Here is a 22084-nt window from a genome sequence, read left to right as displayed (position 1 = left end):
ACTAAAAAGACTACGAGGAGATGGAGGGGTCAGGGAAGTGCCTGCCATGTGGGCATGAGGATCAATGGTTCAGCCTCCAAAATCCACGGGAGAAAAACAAACAGGTGTAGGAGCACTGGCTGACAACCCCAACCGTGGGAAGGTGGAGACATGCTGTTCCCTGGGGCTTCCTGGTCACAGCCAAACCCAAATGGTGAAGTCTAGGATTGGGGAGAGATCATGTCTCAAAAAAAAAAAAAAAAAAGGTGGAAAGCAACTGAGGAAGGTACCTGAAGGTACTCAACATCTACCTCAGCCCCCCACACACACATGCACACGCGTGAACGTGCACACATGCGCGCGTGCGCACGCGCGCGCACACACACACACACACACAGTACTGGATGTGAAACTCCCTAAAAGTAAACCCAATGCTCGCTCACTACATGGTTGCCTCTAACTGAGTCACCAGATGGACGGCCAGAGTAACCTCACTTCTCTCCTGCGCGGCTCTCAGTGAAGACTCGCCACTCCTTCAATATCATCACCATCCTGAAACTCACGCACCATCTGATCACCTGCTAAAATCCCATGGTGCTGTTGCCTGTACTAACCATCTGGCAGTAAGCCTTAAGTCTTTAAGGACACAGGTCACACTGCACTGACTGCCAACCACTTGCTTGCCACTGATGGGATCCGATGAACGACTGAGCCCAGTGAACCCTAATAAACCCAACTGTGCCAAGGGCCAGTCCCCAGTCCTCTCCACACCGACCGGCCACAGGGCTCTCCTCAGGCCTCTCCGAGCGGCTTCCTGAAGGACACACTCTGCTTCCTTTCCTTCTTACTTGCTGTCCCACTCCTCCCCAAAGCACTGTGGCTCTTGCGCACAGCCTGAACCCAGAGCAGCCCAGAGCCAGCCGTTCCTTACAGTGTACTCCCTTAGTGACCTTATATAGCCCCAAGCCTTTAAAGAAATATTTCAACGTAATCATCTCAGAGTCCTTGGCCCCCATAGCCATGGATCTACAGTGGCCACTTTTTAAAAATTCATTTTATTATTTATTTATCATTATTATTATTATTCCTATTTTATGTTCATTGGTGTGAGAGTCAGGTGCCCTGAAAATGGAGTTACAGACAGTTGTGAGCTGCCATGTGGGTGTGGGGAATTGAACTCAGGACCTCTGGAAGAGCAGCCAATGCTCTTTACCACTGAGTCATCTCTCCAGCCCCCCACAGTGGCCACTTTCAAGATAACAGCATCTTGACTGTATCTTGAATCAAAGCAGGCTCCTGATTCCCACTGGTGAGGAGTTAAATGACATATAATACAGTAACAATAAGTAACATTCTAATAATATTATTTTATACAGTATAAAAGTAGAAATACTACATTTTAACCCCACTGATATAACAGTACCTACAAAAACCACAAAATAAAACCGGGTGTTGTAGCACACTCCTACAATCTCCCACTAGGCAGGTAGAGGCAGAAGGATCAGGAATTCAACGTCATTCTCAACAGTTTGAAACTCAAAAACAGAAAACAAAAAATACAAAATAAATATATATGTAATATATATAATTAATATAATATCAATTTAGAAATTAAGTTATACGAAACCAATTTTAAGAGCTGACTTTGATAAGCTTGGTGACCAAGAAGATGCATGTGTGAGGCCCTGAGTTCTATAATGGGCAGAAAAAAGTAAATAAAAGTAAGTGCTTTAAAGGTTCGAGGGCAAAGTCCAAGGAAAGCGGAAAGAGCACATTGTTTTTGGAAATTTATCATGGAAGAGGTGTGGTTTGGGGCTCAGCCGTGAAAAGCTGCAAATCTGAGCAAGGGCACCCAGGCTAGGAGTGTGCCAGGTTGAGGGAAGAGGCTGTATAGGGAAGAGTGAGAAAAACATAAAGAACTTTAAGGTATGAAGGAGCATGTTGGAAAAAGGGGATACACAGGAAGGCTGGGAACTCCTCCACACAGTCTTTCCCGGTGCTCCCTCTTTCTACAACAGCATGTGTGCATGCTGTGCAGAAAACTGCAGTCCTCTCCTCCCTCTCCAGACACCTCCAAAGCGCACCTAGACTCTAAGGGCTGCACCATCCTCCGCACCCTGCTGCTGATGGACTGCCTCAATTATCAAATGCTAAGATGCCTCTGAAGAGCTCATCTGTATTCCCACCACTCCTTGTGCCTGACATTCTTTCCTAGGTTCCTTAGCCCAGCGCAAGGCCAGTTTGTCCAATCCCAGTTCCCTGCTCACCCAGTAGGGACCTTCCTGCACAGGACTGGGCTTGGTTATGACATCACCCCTCATCCTCTCACTCCCAACTAATGAGGACACTGGGCTGAGTCAGAGTAAAGTTAAGTTTAAATGAACAAGTGAAAACTTAGATTTGACTTGCTCTCAGCACCTACACACAATATAGGGCAAATTACTAACTCTAAAGATAAGTTCTATTAAATGGTTCTCTAATGTATTAAAAGCAAGACACTGTTGAACATACTAGTTCATGCTATAATTCCAGCATCTAGGAAGCTCAGGCAAGATCTTGAGTTCAAAGATAGGCTGGGCTTCAAAGCAAATGTCATATACGTGTGTGTGTTTAAAATCAGAAGTTCTGGGCTGCGAGCACAGTGCCCTGGGGTGGCTCTCCAGCACTGTCGATCCACCCACCCACTTAGGAGAAATGCTGTTTCCTCCAAGTCCTGTTTGTTCTTAGAAGTTGGATAAATGGGCTCACCTGGAGTCTGAGCTATGGTTCCCTGGAGGGCCCTGTGGGAAAATGTAGGATAACCTACTAAGTTTGCCAGAAGATCTCTGCTGCTTAGCAATTCTTCTAGACATTTCAACTGACCATCATTGGGATAAAGGAAAATTTTATAAGCAGCTTCCCGAACCTGTAGTTAGAGAGGGAGAGGGAAAGAAGAGAAAGTCAAAGATAATAGCACGGCTCAAAATCCTGCACAACCACCACCCAGGCCAAGACTCCCAGGTTTCCCAGAGCTAGCCATGGCTTCCCAAGGAAAGGAACAGTCACACCGGGTCTACAGTGCTCTTATGAGACACAGCTGCACATGGGGCAGGGCTCTGGGAGGTCAATTTGCCAATGCTTCTGTCTCTGTGCCAGAAAGCACTTCACGCATTAAAAGAGACTACGACGTGACCTTAAAGGTCACTAGTCAATGAATTCCTTGAGAGACATGAATTTTTTAACTGCTTCCCATATTCAAAGCATCTGTGGAATTAACTGTGCCACAAATTAAATTTTCAGAGCTACTTAGTAATAAAACAGCAACAACACTTTAAGGCTATAATAACATGTTCCTAATGATTATGGAGATGAAACGGCAGTAATACACATCTATTGGTGTTCAGACGGGAGCTGAACAACAAGCAATGGAGGACTCCTACCAAGTCATCCGAGGCTTCTGCATGTAGACCGTCGATGACAACGTAACTCCCATCGCGGGCAAAGTGGTGCCGAATGTGCTGTGGCAAGAGATTCTTCTGTATCTTGTTGGGAAAGTTGGCTCCCATAAGAAAGGCACTGCTCAAATCCAGGATCTTAACATTGAGATCCACTGCTCTTCTGCGCTACAAGTGGGAGGAAAGGTATTTAAAAGTGATGTAAATCAGCATTTCACAAACAGTCTAGAGTAGGGGGAAAATCAATATCTGAATTGCTAATACAGAACACTTGAGTGTAATCCTCTGCCCTCCAAACAAAACCTTCATTAAGTCAGTCAACAAGTGGTTACACCTGGTTACACCTCTTCAGTAGCACTTTTATAGTATTTCTGAAATAAAGAAAATTAAGTATTTGAAAAGTAGATTACAAAGATGTTGAATCTTACAAGACTAGACTAAAAGGCAAAGGAGGAAGGGAAATGAGAAACAGTTCTTCACAACACAGTAGTCAACACCCGAGAGGTTCTGTTCAGAGGCTCTGATTCACACACATATCCTATAGAATGACAGCAGCAGAGCCCTTTACAGCAGACTCAAGAAGGGCACAGGGTATATGCCTGCTGTGCTAGACTCAGGACGCCATGGCAAGAGGACCACTGGTTCAGGCTCACTTAGATCCGGCCTCAAAATAGAATAGATAGACAGACAGGCAGACAGAGGCCTGTGGGGCAGAGCTGCACTCTACACTAGGTCCCAAGTGTGTGGTACATGGACCAGCTCCTCACAGTCAAGCACCAGGGGGCTGGGGCTGGGGCTGGGGCTGGGGCTGGGGCTGGGGCTGGGGCTGGGGCTAGCACCGGCATGTAAGCTTTAGAGCACATCTCCTGAGCACAATCTCCATGGAGAAGGAGTTTCTGTAGGCCCATGGTCAAAGGAGCCACCTCAAAAAGAAAATTTTTCGAGAGTCTCATACAACCCCGGCTGGCTGAGGATAACCTTAAGCCTCAGATCATCCTGCCTCCATCTATGCGCAGATCCCAGCCCCAGGGAATGATGGGATTACAAGCTTTGCTCCATCATCCTTGCTTTATGCAGTGCTGAGGACTGAACGCAGGGGCTCATGCACGCCAGGCAAGCGCTCTCTCTACGTGCCGAGTCTCATTCCCAGTATGCACCACAAATGTTTGAAGACGAAATATAAACTGTACCCTATGGAATCTCTGAGGTCTATTAGAGGGAAAACAAGTCAGGCTTCAGACTGGCTTATGGTGGACTCCAGGTAATCTTAGAACCCACCTTTAAAAAATTATTAAGCATCCCAAGTTTTTTCCAGACACATCTGTAAGATGTATTTGGCAAGAAGCTGAGAAGGACTGGGGCAGTGTATCTCAGCCGAGTGCTTGTCTACCACACACAAAGCCCTAAGCTTGGTCCTCAGCACTGCACAAACTGGATGTGTGCAATTCCAGCACACAGGAAATGGAAACCAGAAGATTAGAAGTCCAATGTCAGCCTCAGCGACACAGTGATTCCATGCCACTCTGGGCTACATGAGACCCCCACCTCAAAAAAAGAGAGAGAAGAAGAAGAGGAGGAGGAGAGGAAGAGGAAGAGGAAGAGGAAGAGGAAGAAGAAGAAGAAGAAGAAGAAGAAGAAGAAGAAGAAGAAGAAGAAGAAGAAGAAGAAGAAGAAGAAGAAGAAGAAGAAAATAGATATAAACCAGGTATGGTGATACACACATATAATCCCAGCACTGGCGAATGCTAAGGCAGGCATTTTGAATGCTCAAAGTCAGCCTGGACTATATTGCAAGTTTAATGCCAGTCCGGGTTATATAACAAGACTCCTGTCTCAAAAAATTTGTAAAATAATAACCTAAAGTTTTCAATAAAGAAAAGCCAAACTTCACTGGGAAATACAGGTTTCCTGCACCTCCAATGCCTTTAGTCCAGACTTCTCTTGCAGCAATGTATTGCCATCTAGTGGTAGTCAGTGGAATAACAAAAATGATGAACATTAAAAATTTAGCTCTAAAATTTTTCCCAAAGCTTTTTTGTAAATAAATAAATAAAAATAAAGCACACTGTAATAAAATTAGTCATCCCCCAAATTTTATCAAGTGCTAAAACCTCTGGAAAATGAAATGTAGTTGACTTTCTGACTCCAGTGCTCTTTTGAGCATATCATTTCATCATTCCCAAACAGCACAAGCATCGGACTCTAAGCACCCTGCGATACTACTAGAAACACCTCCTGGAGCCACAGGTAAGCTAGTCACGGGAAACTAGGGCAGGAGAAGTGCTTGAGCCCACAAGTTCAAAACCAGCTCACACAAGTGACCCCAGCACTCAGGAGGCTGAGGGAGGAGGATCATCACAAGTTCAAGGCCAGCCTGGGCTACAAAATGGATACAGTGTCTGAGGGAAAAAAACAAAATTAAGAAGAGGGAGAGACAAACAGAAAGATAAAGACCTGTCTATCAGATGTGGAATATAATTGTTCTTTGGTGTTATCTGGTGCCAAACCCCCCTACCTGAGACAGCAATGCCGACAGTCCATCCGTCTGCATTTGCATGGAGCCTATGCACCTCCTTCCGTCAACTGTGGAGCATCGCTCAATCACACAGGAAGCATAAATCAATGTAAAGGTCAGGTGAGAGCACAAAAGTATTGTTTAGAAAAGTCTCCTCTCGGCTCCATGCAGACACATCTTTTCCTGAATGTCCCAAGTTGGTTGATCCAGATGGAGAAGTCTCAGCCATGGAGGTCTGGCTGCACGTGCCCAAGAGGCCACCCACTTCCCAAGACATTCTGTTAAACCAGCCTCTGCTCCTAGATAAATAGCTCTGCATTCACTGCACTTATTAGGATGGACGGAGCTATCTTTAAAAAATAATAATAATTAGACCATTGGCAAGCAGAGGAGGCATGGGGAGCCACTCTTGATGGCATCCAGTCACTTCTGTACCCCAGCTCTGAGCTGTACCACCCCAGGGCCTCGGTTTGGACAGCAGAGGCCAGTGTGAGAACTCCTGGCAGCAAAGCTGAGAGGCTGAGTGAGCTACTTTACTTCCACATCCATCATACACGAGGGACAGCCAGACTGAACGCACTGCGGGTCCCACTGACACCGCTGCTGTCATAGCAAGGTGCGGACCCACCAGACACCTCTGTCAGCAGCCCCCTCTCTCCATCTCAGATCTCAGCCTCACTCATGATACCTAACACTCTAGCTGTGTTGCCGTTCATTCTGGATTACCGAGGGGAGGGGCCAGCTCCCAGAGAGCTCACATTTAGACATCACCTACAGAAGAATTTTATGACAAGAGAAAAAAGTCCTATGAGTTTACCCAGTCAAGTGGCACCCAAGGGCTCTAACAACGAAATGCTAGTAACAACACTAGTCAAAACCAGCTGAAGGCCTAGTCAGGTGGCACAGGCCAGTGATCCTAGTAGGAGGGGAAGGCAGGAAGGCGAGGAATTCAAGGCCAGCCTCGGCTAAACAGCAAGCTCAAGGCCAACCCTGTTCTCAAAAGAGAAAAAAGAGCTGATTCAGTGGGTAGAGTGCTTGCCCTGGCACACACGAGACCCTGAGCTCAACCTTCAGCTCTAGCCTGGAGAAAAACAGGAAGTTCAAGTTCATCCTTAACTAAGTAGCAAGATCAGAGCTAACCTGGGCTATAAAAAACCTGCTCTCTAAACAAACAAACAAAAGTGCCCTGTGGTAGCACACACCTTTAATCCTAGAACTAGAGAGGCAGAGTGAGTTTGAGGCCAGCCTAGTCTATGTAGCCAGTTCCAGGCCAGCTGAGGCTAAACAGACCCTGTTTCAAGAAAGAAAAGATAGGGACAGAAAGAAAGTTAAGAGCTATTGCAGAGGCCCAGGGATTGGTTCCCAGCACCCACATGGTGGTTCACAATCATCTGTAACTGCTGCCAGGGGCTCTGAAACCCTCTTCTGAACTCCAAGGCCATGCACGTGGTGCACATACACAAATGCAGGGCAACTCATACAACATATAATAAATACATTTAAAAGCATATTTTTTAAAGGTAAGGAAATATTTACCTTTTCTTCATCTAGATGAATTCCACTGATTTCAAAATCAAACATAAATAGTTCAGCCACTCGCCTAAAAAACAGTGAGCACAAGTTACAGGAACTCATTAAAATTATAAACAAAAAATCAGTTTTTATGTTCAAATCAGGACTTCTGAAACTTACTATAAAAACTATTTCAACACACAGCTAAGCATACCCACAAAGAGTTTAGTATCTCAGAGATAAATACAATTCCAGCTGACTGAGGCCCTACTAGTTTAGCACGTAAGTTGGGAAAGCTAACATCATAATTATTTCAACACCATTCTACCCCAGGCAACTAAGAAAAGGATCAGCTCACACTCGAACAGCTTCTCAAGACCCCTGCATTCATTCTCCTCTTCCCTACAGCTGGTGCAGCACAGCAGCTCTTGATGCTTCTGGCTTGAAGCCAATTAACAACTTTCCTATCAATGACATGTTTGTTTGTTATTGATTTTTATTGAGCGCTACATTTTCTCTGCTCCTCTCCCTACCTCTCCCCTCCCTCCCCAACCCTCCTCCAAGGTCCACTGCTCCCAATTTACTCAGGAGATCTTGTCTTTTTCTACTTTCTACTTCCTAGGTAGATTATATCTATGTAAATCTCTCTTAGGGTCTGCACTGTTATCTAAATTCTCTGGGATTGAGGTTTGTAGGCTGGTTTTCTTTGCTTTATGTTTAAAAACCACCTATGAGTGAGTACATGTGATAATTGTCTTTCTATGTCTGGGTTACCTCACTCAAAATAATGTTTTCTAGCTCCATCCATTTTCCTGCAAAACTCAAGATGTCGTTATTTTTTTTCTGCTGTGTAGTACTCCACTGTGTAAATGTACCACATTTTCCTTATCCATTCTTCAGTCGAGGGGCATTTAGGTTGTTTCCAGGTTCTGGCTATGACAAATGACATGTTTTTTTTTTGTTTGTTTGTTTGGTTGTTTGCTTTAATTGCATCCATTTCTAGTGGTAGACTAATGGAGCATTTCGGTATTTTCTTTTGGCTTTAATATTTCGAAATGGATATATTTATTTTCCCGATTGCTTTATCATACTATTCTACTTATTAACTTATTGCTGTTTTTACTTTATAAGGTAGGATCTTGCTGCTATATAGTCCAAGCTGGCTTCAAACTTGTGATCCTCCTGCCTCAGCCTCCTGAGTGCTGGGAACACTCAGGGCGAATGAACAGAATTAACATTATTCTAAATTTCTCCCCACCTGTCAGCCCCATGGTCACTCTCAGGGCCTTGCATACACCAGGCCAATTCTCTAGCAGTGAGCTGGACTCAACCCAAGGTCTAAAATTCTAGAACTTCAGGAGCCTCGCAGGGCATCTGGGAAGCCTGGAGCTCCAGGATTTGGGAAAGAGAGATAAAAGGATTACAAGCTTGCACCATACTGGACTAATAGGCAGTTCTAGAGTCTGTCTCAAAATATATAGATAAATAGTTTCTGTTAACAATTCAGTCATTGGTATGCCTTCTTAAACAGTGCACGGGAGCCCCTAAAACTGGTCTCATGTCACTTGCCTTTTCTAAGTACAATATCACTTGCCTTTCTAAGTACAATATCACTTGCCTTTTCTAAGTACAATAAATACACAGAACTCTCTACTTAATCAAAGGTGTTTTAAGTAAAAATATGTCATGGTATCACTTTAAGAAAAAATACTTCATGGTCTCCTGGAGATGGTGGCTCACGCCTTTAATCCCAGCCCTCAGGAAGCAGAGGCAGGCGGATCTCTGTGAGTTAGATGCCAGCCTGGTCTACAGAGCTTATTCTAGGACAGCCAGGACTGTTACACAGAGAAACCCTGCCTCGAAAAAACAAACAAGCAACAACAACAACAAAAATATTTCATGGTATCACTTTACTGTAAAAATTTATGAAGTCATTTTTTCTTAGACTATTCCATCACAAACACTGAACACCTTCTTATATTTAAATATTCTTCAGAAACAAAGCTTTAAAATCAATGCATCCATGAAAAAATACAACTCTGCATGTTTGTGTTAGGTTCTGTTGTATGGACTAAATATTTCCTACATTCCTGTAACTGTTGTAATTTTTAAAAACCTACGTGCATCCGGGCATGGTGGCACACACTGTAACCCCACATTTGAGGAGGAGGCAGGCATAAGCAGTTCAAAAGCAGCATGGGTACATAAGACCCTGTTTCAAAATCCAAGCAAACAAAAAACAAAATTTTATATGTATTTCTTTACCCTTGCTTTTTTTTCTTAAGATAAATTCCACGAAATTAAACCGATCAAAAAGTATTCCTATGTCAAAATACATTCTCTAACTGTCCTCCTTACAACAGTCTATAGTTAATTAGAGGATCCATTATTCCAAGTCACTAACAAGCATTCCTATGCTGCTTCGCCTGTGTTGACTACTGGGCATTCTCTGCCTTAGTCCACTTTTTCACGGCGCACATCCAATCTGGGCGTATGGGACAGAACAAAACACTTTCCATGAGTTATCTCATCTAACTGCCGTTGTAGCTGTAATACTATGAATGCTCCCTTAGCCCTTTTTACAATTGGAACCAGGACTCAACTATGGTGCCAAGAGCCAGCCCTGGAGTCTAATTCTAGAGCCACGTCTTCCAACTACCACAAGACCAGTGTTTATCTACATGTAAATTAGTGGGCATCTGTTCCTATTCCTTACCTTGTGAAATAAGACTTTCACAAAAGCAAATTCTATCCCCATTTCTGCATATACTCTTCTTCTGTATATATTCTAAGCAATTAATATGATAAATATACTAACCCTCTGACATGTAACTGATGTATCTCATTTATATATTCTGACCTCTCTATATGGAAAAGTTTGGCCATAAAAAGTTTTTAATTGTTAAAAAAAAGTTTGTAATTGTTACATAATCCAGTCAATCTCTCCTTTTGGTATCAAGTCAAGAAAGGCCTTCCACAGCCCAAGAGAGCTATGCTTTAATTATTTCTCTTTCTCAGATTACTGACAGACGGCTGATTGCCTGGATACAGAGCTTGCACACACTAAGCACCAGCTCACTACTGAGCCAGCCCTGGTTTTGCTGCTGTCACAACTGTTTGACTTTTTATTTTGTGACAGGATCTTTTAAATTATCAAGGTTGGCCTTGAACTCACTCTGCAGCTCAGCAAGTCCTTGAGCTTGAATCCTCCTGCCTTAGCCTCATGAATATCTGGGATTATAATGCAAAATACCATGTTTAATTTTTTAAAGTTATTCAATCTTTATTGGAACAATTCTCTTTTCCCAGAAAGGCCACTGGCCAGGCACCATTTGCTAAAGTCAGGCTTTCCCCTGATGTGAAATGACTCCCCTACCTCACCCCATGCAGTCACAGCCAGATCTGTGCCTCTGGCTGCAATTCCTCCATCCGTCCGTTATCTCGGAGAATATTCCAACTGGAGCAGAAAGCACTTCCAAACACAGGATTTTTATGTGTAGTTTGAAAAATCTGGTTCAAGACCTTTTGTTACTTTATCACATTTTTCCCAGCCTAGTCTGGAGTCTTTACAACATCAAATTCACTCCCTTCTAAAGAAAACCCTTCTTTAGACACAGGACAGCCATAAGCTCACAGGCCAGGAGATCTCACGCCTCCCGAGATGACACAGCTGGCTCCACTAAGGCTCTGAACTGCAGGGGCAATGGAGAGAAGCAAGACCAGGGCCCTGCACACTTGGGGCAGCTGAGGCCAAGTCCCCAGCACTCATCCCCACAGCGCATCCACTGAACTGAAAGCGAGGTTCCATTCCCAGCGAACCTCCATGGAATAAAGCTTTAGCTGGAGTAGCAAACTACATCATATGGAGACAGGCGAAAAGATGGAAGTAGGAAGAGGGAAATTAGGTAATCAAAGAATAGAAATGTCCCATAAACAAGAAGAGGACAAATAAGTGAAGAAAATGATTTCTATGTTATGACACCAATATTATAAACAAATAAATGATGAGCCTACCATACCTACCTTATTATTACATTTCATTTATTTATTTATTTTGCATGAATGTATGCATATCAGTGTGTGTGTATCCGTGTGTGTGTGTGTGTGTGTGTGTGTGTGTGTGCGTGTACACACCTGCTATAGCATGAGTAAGGAGGTCAGAGAACAACTTCCAGGGGTCAGTTTTGTCTTTCCACCATGTAGATCCCAGGGACTGAACTCAGATCTTCAGCCTTACCAACAAATACTTTCACCTACTGGGCCTCTCACTGGTCCTCTATTTACCTTATAGAAAATTTTAAGCAAAGAAATAAAGTTCTAAGGTCATATATCAAGTACTCCTGTGTACTAAGTTAGCACCAGGCCTCTAGTTATAATGAATAATTGTAATCTAATGAGCCAGAGCTCATCATTTTAAGGATCTTGAGAGCCATCCAGCAAATAAATAAGAGGGTGACCCAGACAGACATGGTGTAAGAGAAGACGTAGTGTTGATGAGTCTCAGGAAAGCGCAGGAGACACAGGTACTGAAATCCCAACCCAGAGGGCCAGAGGGCTCTCCAGCCTGGCCGGCAGTCAGTCAGAAGGAAATGAATGAATGGCGAGTACCTGGTTTCTGCATCAAGGGAATCCATTAGTTTCTTATCATCTAGTAATTTCCACAGACTCTGATATAATTCCACATTCGTATTCAACCTAGACAGACCATGAATAAAAACATGTGATTTTCTAATCCATTCTTAAAAAGTTCTCTACATCAAGAGAAAAGTGTGCCCAGACCCCAAAACTGGGGAGTAATTTTTTTTTGTATCGTCTTTTGAACCAGGAAAAACAGCCATACTTAGAAACTGTTCACTATAGAAACAGGCAATCCCTTAAGCAAAATGTCAAAGGTCCTAAACCATCCCCATGGAGGTAAATTTAGACTGGGAAGGCAGCTGGAGCAGGGAGGACACACAGGACAGAGGCAAGTGTGGCGGAAAGGAAGGCTGAGCCAATAGCAAGGTTTCCTTAAAACCTCAGCTCAGCACCCGGGAACTCAAGCCAACTGTACCTATGAGGGTAAGAGGAGCAGGCCCGCCCCGGATAGGACAGCTCAGGACACGGAGCGCAGTCACAGTCCCATGCCGCTGGTCAACTGTGGCACTACAATGTTGGGCTGCCGTGAGGACTGAATTAGACCGTAGGTGCATTCCTCACTAACAAACCAGTGCAGCCGCCTGCTCTAGGCCAAAACCGGGAGGAAAAAGCCATGACCCATGCAAGTCCAACCTGTAGCACCACTGTCCTCTCCCTAGGTGCCCAAGGCCCTGGCACCCTCAAGGTCAGCCTTAGGACCTGGCCTAGAGTGGAATCCACTCCCACATAGTAGATCCTGGAGAAGGGTCAACATCCCTCACACCATCCAGTCTACGATTCTTACATGCAAATGTTCATTGCAATGAACTGCTGGTCTGGTTCAAGGCCTCTGGTTTCTGGCATACCAGCAATACTTGACCTCACCGAAAGTCCTCTCAGACATCTATTGTCCCAAGTCACAGAGACCTTGCGGCTATGATTCTGCAGGATCAGCCCCTTTATGTGCTCCAGCAGGCCACAGATGGGGTAGGTGCTGGTGGGCCAACACAAGGCCCTGGATGTGAATCTGGGTGGTAGCTGTTTTCGTCAGTCAGGTCACTGGGACTGCCCCCTCAGGCAAGGGCTGAGCCAGCTCTTTTCTGCCCATGCCACCAGAGCCAGCTTTTCCACACCTGTGGTGGGGATGGGGCCATCTCTCCAGAGTGTAGGGCCATCTCTCCCTTGAGGGGCTGGACCAGCTTTTCTGCTGTAGTGGCCAGTAAGCAGCAGAACCAACTCTCCCAGCCCCAGCAAAGGGCTGTTCCAGCACACAGGGACATAAGGTAATATCTGCCATCAATTGAGGTTCCGGACAAGAACCAACCAGCATACTTAATATCATATATTACCATATGTCCCCGTGTGCCTGACACCTTATAAGCATCTCATACTTACTTACTTCCATTTTCACACACAGAAACCCTAACAGTTGGCTCAATTAGTCAATTACAGACAAAGGAGAATGAGGACAGGTATATACCCCAGCAGTACTGGAGGGGGACCAGCCCCAGCCCTCCCACCCCACGGTCCTAGGCTGCCAGATCACACACACCCTCCCACCTGCCATAGGAATAACAAGCACTATACACACACACCCGGGGTGGAGGAAACTTACTTTTCCACCATGGTGCCAATACTCCTGCAGGCCTCTTCTGCAGCCTCTCTGAATGCGGGCTCAGGGTGCCCGATTTTCACAAAGTCTGCCTAACAAAGGGGAAAGACAAAACCAAGAGCAACTTTGATGGAACACTGGATTCTATGATCATGGGTGCAAACAAAGCCAGATTTAGGATGTGCCACTCGGCTTAGACCGTCAATTTCCTCACTGAATTTGGCTCTACGGAGGCCAAGCAGATTCTTTAGATTCTTTCTAGATATTTGTGAACTCTGGAGTTCCTTGGAACCAAGTTTGTTTCATTCCCGAGCATATACCTTCATGAACTTCATTTTACAAGGTTTTCACCTTCAAATGAGTAACCAGCAAACCCTTCCTATCTTATAATTCCAATGAGCAGACCTTGGTCTTGAACATTTTAAAACTTTGGAACTCAAACTGCAGTGTGGCATTCCCAGGCTGACTCAGATCCAGAAAGCCACTTGGGGCACATTTTTAAAATGACATCTAATTTCAAAAGCAATTTAACATCCTAGGTTTGGCGGGGAAGGGGGAACACATTCTCTTTATAGGCCTTTTAAAAGAGGGAAATATGAATTACTGGTCCTCATCTAGAACAGTGCACAACCATACTGTTTCCGCTGTGCCAACCAGGATAATTTAATCAAGGAGTTAAAGGGGAAAAAAACTAGGAAACCATATAAAGCAAGCATTCATGTTAATCGCAGTGCACTGCAAAAGGAGCCTACAGGTGGGTAAGCAAATACAGGAACTATGAGATACTCCACATCTTCTCTATTCTCCATGTATGACAGAATGACTGTATGACTACATCATGAAACAAAACCAACCCAAGGGAGTCAGGCATGGTGGAACATACCCACAACCCCAGCACTCAGGACGCTAAGGCACAAGGATCGAAAGTTCCAAGTCAGCTTGCACTACACAGGGAGACTTTGTCTTAAAAAACCAAAACAAAAACCATCACAAGGTAAAATTTCCGAATTTTATTATCAGAAAACATTCAATGCAAAGACATCTAAATCCCTAGTTTGGCACATCTGGTACAACATTAGGTCATCATAATATCACTACTAAGGCATTCAAATAAAATGAGCTGGGTAACATGTACAACTTATTTTACAAATTGCCTTTCTACATGCTATACAATATGAAAAATCAAAACGTGTGTGCGCGCACGTGTGTGTGTGAATGTTCCTGTATTTGTGCGTGTGCACTGTGGCCAGAAGTTGATACCAGATCTCTTCCTCAATTTCTTCTCTATCTCGTGTTAGAGACAGTGTCTCTCACTGAGCCTGGAGCAATCCTCCTGTCTCTACCTCCCCAGTGCTGGGGCTACAGGTATGCATCACCACGCTGGCTCCTTACATGGAGCTGGGGAGTGAGTCGGGTCCTCACACTAGTGACTGCACCAGCAATGCAGCTCCATTAGCTAAAACCTTGTGTGTGGAGATAACAGAGACAACAGTCCTAGTTCATAAAAATCACATGGGAAAAAGAAAAACCAAAGTGTCCATTTCCTGGCAGTTTATGAAATTCTTGCCTTACAATGGTACAGATCAAACAGGCAGAAAATACCTTAAAATTAAAAAAGACATTTTTTGAATTATTTATGCAGAAAATTATACAAATAAATTACATTGTAATCTGTTTGGTTTCTCTTATAGTTTGCTGTCCGTTGTGAGACAGCATTTCACTATGAGGCCCAGGCTGACCTCGAGCTCATGATCTGCCTGCCTCAGGTTCCCAAGTGCTGGCATTCTAGCATGTAACACTGCACCTGGCTAAAAACAGTTTTTAAACGAGACACTGTTATACTTCATAAATAGTTTTAAAGCTCAAAACATGAGACATGAAGAGCAAAACAAAAAAAAGTAGGAGAAAATTCTAGAGTACCACTTAATGAGGATGCAGACTAAGACAACAAATTAGGTGGTCTCCAGAACTAGAGCACTGTCAGAGTAGATTGGATTGTGAGACACGCCCCCTGCACAGATCTGCCTTTAAGATGTCCACTAAGGACAGACACGCCCACTGCACAGATCCGCCTTTAAGATGCCACTAAGGACAGACACGCCCACTGCACAGATCCGCCTTTAAGATGTCCACTAAGGACAGACACGCCCACTGCACAGATCCGCCTTTAAGATGTCCACTAAGGACACAGGAAGATGGTAAGGCACAGGACTCTGGGCAGGGCATGTCCATGATGTCTCCACCACTGAGGAAGCAGGCCCCATGAACTGCACAGTAAAAGTCAGGGCCCAAAACATCACACCTGGGCAAAACCCTTTACAACAAACAGTTTAGCCATTTTCCTTTAAAATCCAGGGAATGTATTAGCATCTGAAATGTGGTGCTGTTGAACTCAAGGGTGTGAGCGGAAAGAAATGTTCTATACAGGGAAAGGAACAAGAACGAGGGTGTGTTGGGCCAAATGGGAGAGGCTGGTGGCAAATGCGTATCTGGCCCTACACATTCTAGGAGAGACAGAACTGAGAGTGACTGACAGTCCCAACACTTGGGAAGCTAGGACACTGAAGGAGTCACGGCCAGCTTGAACCACATAGTGAGTCCTAGAGCACCCTAGGCTACACAGTGAGACCCCATCAACACAAACAAACATGGGGCTGGGGCGGGGGACAGAGATTAGTGGCTGCTAGAGGTAGATGAAGATAGGCAGGAGGGATTAAAGCAGTTAATCCAGATGAGGTTACCATTGAGGCACTGCCCAATTCTTCTAAAAAACAATGAACACTAGAGCATCACCTAACTCGGGCAAAGCTCATGCTTTTTAACTCGTCCTGGTGACTAGGGCAGTGCTTTGTATTCAGCAACCTCAACACTGAAGGAACATCGAGGAAAATTCTACATAGGTCAGAACTACAGCAGATTCTGAACCATCACTAATTTGGACTCTGTGTGCCAAAAATCACCTTCACTGATACAAGTAATAAAGTTTGGGCCCTTTTTTGGCAAGATGGCTCAGCAAGCAGAAGGTAAGCTTGCAGGCCTGGTGACCTAAGTTTCAGTCATGGATTCTACCTATAAGGTGGCAGGAAAGGGCAGACTTGTGAGAGTTTTCCTCTGCCCTTCACACATGCAATCAGTGCTATGCATGTGCCTGCTCTCTCTCTCTCTCTCTCTCTCTCTCTCTCTCTCTCTCTCTCTCTCTCTCTCACACACACACACACACACACACACACACATACGCATAGGTGGCATGCCTGTGCCTACCCTCACTCACACATACACATGCATAGGTAGCATGCATGTACCTACACACACACACACACATCATCATCATCATCATCAGTGGCACGCATGTGCCTGCACTCACACCCATCCTTGTTTGTGCTTCTAAGACTCACCAAGTCGGCCACTCTGCACAGGCAATCCGAGAGCTCATCAAAGATGAGGACCGTCTGTGGCCCTGGAGGTGTGGTACATGCTCGCTCCACCAGCCATTCCGTCTTCCTCAAGGCCTCCTTCTGAGCAACATGGAATCCTTCAGGGGTGCTGAGCTCAGGAACTCCAAAAAGACCCTAAAAGTCCAAATCAACATTTCCAGTTTATAGCCAGAACTACAGTTTTTTTTTTTCCCTAGAACAACTTTTGCAGCAAGCCCTGACTTCAGTTGGTATCTAGATTATCCACATCTGTGCGCCTGGGAGCAGTGTCCCTCTTCCTGTTACACCACACAGAACTATACTGTTTTCAAATTTTATGTTTTCTTCATCCCTTCCTTCCTTTTCAAAAAGAAGCAAATAGCATAGGTCAAGTTGCCGGAGCAGTGGCTCCGTGAGAAGATGGCTGGGACTACATGAAGATTCAAAGGTTTAACCCGGCATGCAGACAACACAAAACAGATGTTAACGATAACCATAATCAGCTTACATCCTTGGTCACATGATTGTTCCTCGCAGGCTTCAGATTTCTCACAGGGTATACTGAGGCTGGCGTCCCCATCTGACAGCATGGGAACATACTAAGCATGTGTGAAGGCCAAGGACCGTGCCTCTCACAGAGCAAAGTCTCCACACATGTCCACGACTACAAACAGAGGACAGCCGACTCACAAGTGAACGTCACATGCCAAACCCAGTCACTGGCTCAAACTAAGGCACGCCAGTATTTTAATAAAGAAAAAAATCTCTAACCTAACAGAAATAACCATTTTTTAAAAATCTTTAAAGGGCAGTTCAAGCATGAGCCCTCGAGCCCTCCAGGAAAGCAGAGAGCCGACATTTAACATGACCTACGCCAGAATGTGCCACGTACTTTACACAGGTTCTCTCGTCGGGAGTACATTCTCCTTTATAGATATGGAATATGCTTTACAGTTCCTTTTGTTTCCTGGGACAGCGGCCTGGAACCTCAATTCCTCTGGTCCAAGCAGCCAAAATGCTAAGGTATATGTGGGTGCTACCACATCCACCCAGAAATATGCTTTAAGAGAAAACATTTGGGGTATAACGACACAACTGAATTCTGGCACTTAACAAATTCCAGGCCAGCCAGGGATATACAAGCAAGACCCCAGCCTCGAAAAACAAACCAATGGTTCAGTGGATAAAGGCAGTTATCACCAAGCACTATGACCAAGGTTAATGACATAATTTCACATGATGCAAGGAAAGCGCCTACCCCTGGAAGTCCTATGACCACTGCATGTGCATACGCATACTCGTGTACACACACATACACATGAACACACACACAGAGCGTGGGGAACAGATGTAATAAAAATACTTTAAAAAAATTCTCCAACTCACACACACACACACACACACAAATGATTGTTTAAAAATGAGGCTGAAATCAGTTATCTCTCATCCGCTCCAAACCAAGCTTACTCGTCACATCTTTCGACTCAGCACTGAGGCAGATCTACCACAGACTCCATTAATACCAGCATTTTTTTAATTTATTTATTTATTAAAGATTTCTGCCTCCTCCCCGCCACCGCCTTCCATTTCCCTTCCCCTCCCCCGATCAAGTCCTCCACCCTCATCAGCTTGGAGAGCAATCAGGGTTCCCTGACCTGTGGGAAGTCCAAGGACCACCCACCTCCATCCAGGTCTAGTAAGGTGAGCATCCAAACTGCCTAGGCTCCCCCAAAGCCAGTACGTGCAGTAGGATTAAAAACCCATTGCCATTGTTCTAGCATTTTATATAGAAAGAACTTTCAAAGAGACAAAACTAAACACAGAGGCGTTCACACCACGAAATGCAACGCAACTATATCGCAGGCTTGTCTTCAGAAAGGCGCCCAACAGGGAGAAGCTAACAGGCAAAAATAACCCTTAACCTTTAGGACAAATCTGCAAATACAAAATAATGGGATCCATTGGATAATCCACTCTCAACCGTCCCTTCCTTTCCCTCATTCATTATCAAGTGTCCAACACCAACCACCACAGGCAATTCTGTCTGGTTAAGCAATCAACTCCAAGTCTGATTTTCTTCCATAGTGTTCTGTTGTTGCTTTCGTGTGTGTGTGTGTGTGTGTGTGTGTGTGTGTGTGTGTGTGTGTGTGTATGTGTGTGTGTGTGTATGTGTGTGTGTGGTTTTCCGAGACAGAGTTTCTCTGTGTAACAGTCCTGGAACTCTTGTAGACCCGCCTGCCTCTGCCTCCCCAGTGCTGGGATTAAAGGCGTGCGCCACCACCTCCCAGCGTTACTTTCCTTTTTAACACAGGTTCTTAGGTAACTCAGGTTGGTCTCAAACTCGGTTTGGAGCCAAAAGGACTGTCCTTTGAACCCTTTCGCCTTTACCCATCAAGAGAGCCTTACAAGCAGGAGCCACCATGCCGGGTTCAACAAGTTATTTCAAAGCAGCTTGAAATGGACAATTAAGGTGTGATGGGGTTTTCAATGGAAGAGTGTCGTTACAAACCCAAAGACAAGTGTGAACTCTAAAGTCAGAAGAAGAAAAAAAGGGACCTTGGGCAGAGGGAGGGCTGAGTGAGTGGGAAGCCAGCGGGACAGCAGCCCGAGAGCGTACTTATCCCGGCACAGTCCCCTTCCAGCAAGAGGCGGAGCCCGCGCTGCCCAGACGCACGGCACGCTCACCTGGCGCTCTCCCAGCAGGTCCCACCGGCGACCCTGGGGCTTGACATTGAAGGCGGCGCCCACCGGGGACCAGCTGGTGCTGACTCTCCGGGCGCGACCTCCGCCAAGCAGGCCGCCTCGGCCTGTAGGTCCCCGCAGAGCCGCTCCGGCTCCCAGGCCGCACAGTCTGCGGCCGTACCGCAGCATGACGGCCACCGGCAGCACCCTCCCGGGTCCCGGCTAAGCCCGGGTTCAGGAAGCGCGCGCCTGCGTTTCCAAGGCAGCGGCCCACGCCGCGGCACGTGACGCTCGCGCAGCCCAGTCGGCGCCCGGACGAGAGCACGTTGACTCTCAAGCAAGAGCGTCATCCCGGCGCCGTCTGAGCACCCGGCGTTTCGTAGCGCCCTCGTGTGTCTGGAGGAAGGAACGTCCTGCGTTTGCCTTGCCCTTCGTGTTACTGGAGTGCAGGGAGAAAAGTCTTGTCCGGAATTGGAATTCTTGCAGGTTTCAGGAATGCATGTGACTTCTTGTAGCCTTCTCAGAGGAGACCCAGTGGCAGCGTGTGGAAGGATCCTGGAGAAGCCACATGCAGTCGGAATCCAAGGATCTTGTCTGCTCCAAAAGAGAGTGAAGTCACATCTACATTTGCACACAGGCGTATCAGCTAAGGTTGTGTGTAACCACGTGAATTAACTATAGAGAATCTTCATCTATTTTGATCTTTGAAACCATTGATATCTTCTAGGGGCCTTGAAATGATACAGTTTATAGGGTCTTGGGCGGGTTCGTTGTCTCTGCCAGTCGGAAAAATTGAAAGGCAGGAAACATGTTGCAGCAGAGAAATCGCAAGCACCGCAGACAGAATAGCCGTTGATGAGCGGTGTTTACCGGAGGTGAGAAAACACACATGCCGCAGGCACACAGAGATAAAGACCCTCTGCTTGGACTTGGAAAACGAAAATCCAGTCTCTTCTCAAGGCCTGCGGGAGTTTAAAGCCTCTGAAGGGTTTTCCTCCTAATTTAAGGTTGGTCAGTTCAAAGAAAGCTAGGGTGCTTGGTTGGCCTAGAACTATGGCAAGTTTACCGCTTCCTTCATTCCTTTCTCTTCTGGCTGGGATTCCAGCCCATGGAATGCTATCACCCTCTTCAAGGCAGGTCGTTTCTCTCCAATTAAAGCTTTCTGGAAAAGCCTTCACAGTTATGACCAGAGGTGTATCTCCGGGGAGCTTCTAAATTCGGTCAAGTTGGCCATGACAGCTAACCGTCACAGCCATGGTTTGGAGACCAGCATGAGAAGCGCATGTGTTCCAATGAGCACATGAGCTGTGGATACCTGTGAACAGTTCACCGTCACTGCCAGGCACGCAGGCGGGCAGGGAGAGAGTCTACCTAAAACATACCCAAAGAGCCCTGCAGTAAGATCACATAGAGAACGGAAGTGTTGTGGCAAGATTGATTATTTCACACACTAATATTTTCTCTGCTGGGTTTCAGAATCCCTTGGAACTTGTGAGCCCTTTCTGCCTTTCCCTTTCTCCCTTTAGCGGGCATCTTATGCCTATCCCACCGCTGTACTCTGGAAGCAAATAACTTGTCGGACTGAAGGTTTCCATCTGGCTAGATTCTGCCCCAGGATATATCACACAATAGGTCTCTCCTGTTGTTGGTTTAAATGGCTTAAATGATGACATTTTGGGCATATGTGATAAAGATGAAATTGAGGATGTTAGGGCAGGGTCTATTGATCTCTAGGACATAGGAAGGACATAAACTTGGAGGCAAGTTCAGAGGGCAGACTATGGTGTCTCCTTATAAGACACATTAAAGTGCTACTCTTTGGTACCTGCCAATCGGCTCTTCGTTGGGTAGAATCTTTACAGATGTAATCAGATTGGGATGGGCCTGAATCAGTACAACTGATGTCCTCTTTAGAAGAGGAAAAATTGGACATGTGCAGTTACGAAGGGAACCCTGTGTGGAACTATAGCCAGAGCCCCTGAAGTGATGGGTTTCAAACCAAGGGACGCCAGGAGCTGTTAGAAGCTGGAAATGGCAGGAAAGGATCTTCCTTCAGGGACTTAGTCTCAATCTTGCTGACACATGGACCTCCCATTTCTGCTTCCAGAACTGTGACACTGGGACAGAGTACATTCTGATATCTTTGTTTGTTTTGTTTAGTTGGGTTTTTTTTTTTCAAGACAGGGTTTCTCTGTGTAGCTTTGCAGTCTGTCCTGGAACTCACTCTGTAGACCAGGCTGACCTCAAACTCACAGAGATCCTCCTGCCTCTGCCTCCAGAGTACTGGGATTAAAGGCGTGCACCACCACCACTGCCCGGC

At 45.5% G+C, this 22084-nt stretch overlaps 1 protein-coding gene across 2 annotated transcripts in view; it reads right to left on the bottom strand.

The window, feature by feature from the left end:
* Mipep (mitochondrial intermediate peptidase) overlaps positions 1 to 20070 on the bottom strand; it is a 128687-nt gene extending 108617 nt beyond the window's left edge. Inside the window, exons 1-7 of one of the 2 annotated variants that reach the window (XM_075949339.1) lie at positions 19768 to 20070; positions 17065 to 17238; positions 13673 to 13761; positions 12049 to 12135; positions 7465 to 7528; positions 3399 to 3581; positions 2728 to 2884 (exon numbers count right to left, since the gene is read on the bottom strand). In XM_075949339.1, the coding sequence (XP_075805454.1) occupies positions 2728 to 2884; positions 3399 to 3581; positions 7465 to 7528; positions 12049 to 12135; positions 13673 to 13761; positions 17065 to 17238; positions 19768 to 19953 (940 nt within the window). In that variant the 5' untranslated portion in view covers positions 19954 to 20070. The remainder of the gene's footprint in view (positions 1 to 2727; positions 2885 to 3398; positions 3582 to 7464; positions 7529 to 12048; positions 12136 to 13672; positions 13762 to 17064; positions 17239 to 19767) is intronic. The other variant, XM_075949340.1, reaches the window with a different exon arrangement.
* Between the last annotated feature and the right edge of the window lie 2014 nt (positions 20071 to 22084).

Source organism: Microtus pennsylvanicus, chromosome 15 (assembly GCF_037038515.1).
Source record: "Microtus pennsylvanicus isolate mMicPen1 chromosome 15, mMicPen1.hap1, whole genome shotgun sequence".
NCBI classification, from domain to species: Eukaryota; Metazoa; Chordata; class Mammalia; order Rodentia; family Cricetidae; genus Microtus; species Microtus pennsylvanicus.
The sequence above is the reverse complement of the archived record's forward strand: the minus strand, read 5'-3'. Positions and strand labels throughout refer to the sequence as shown.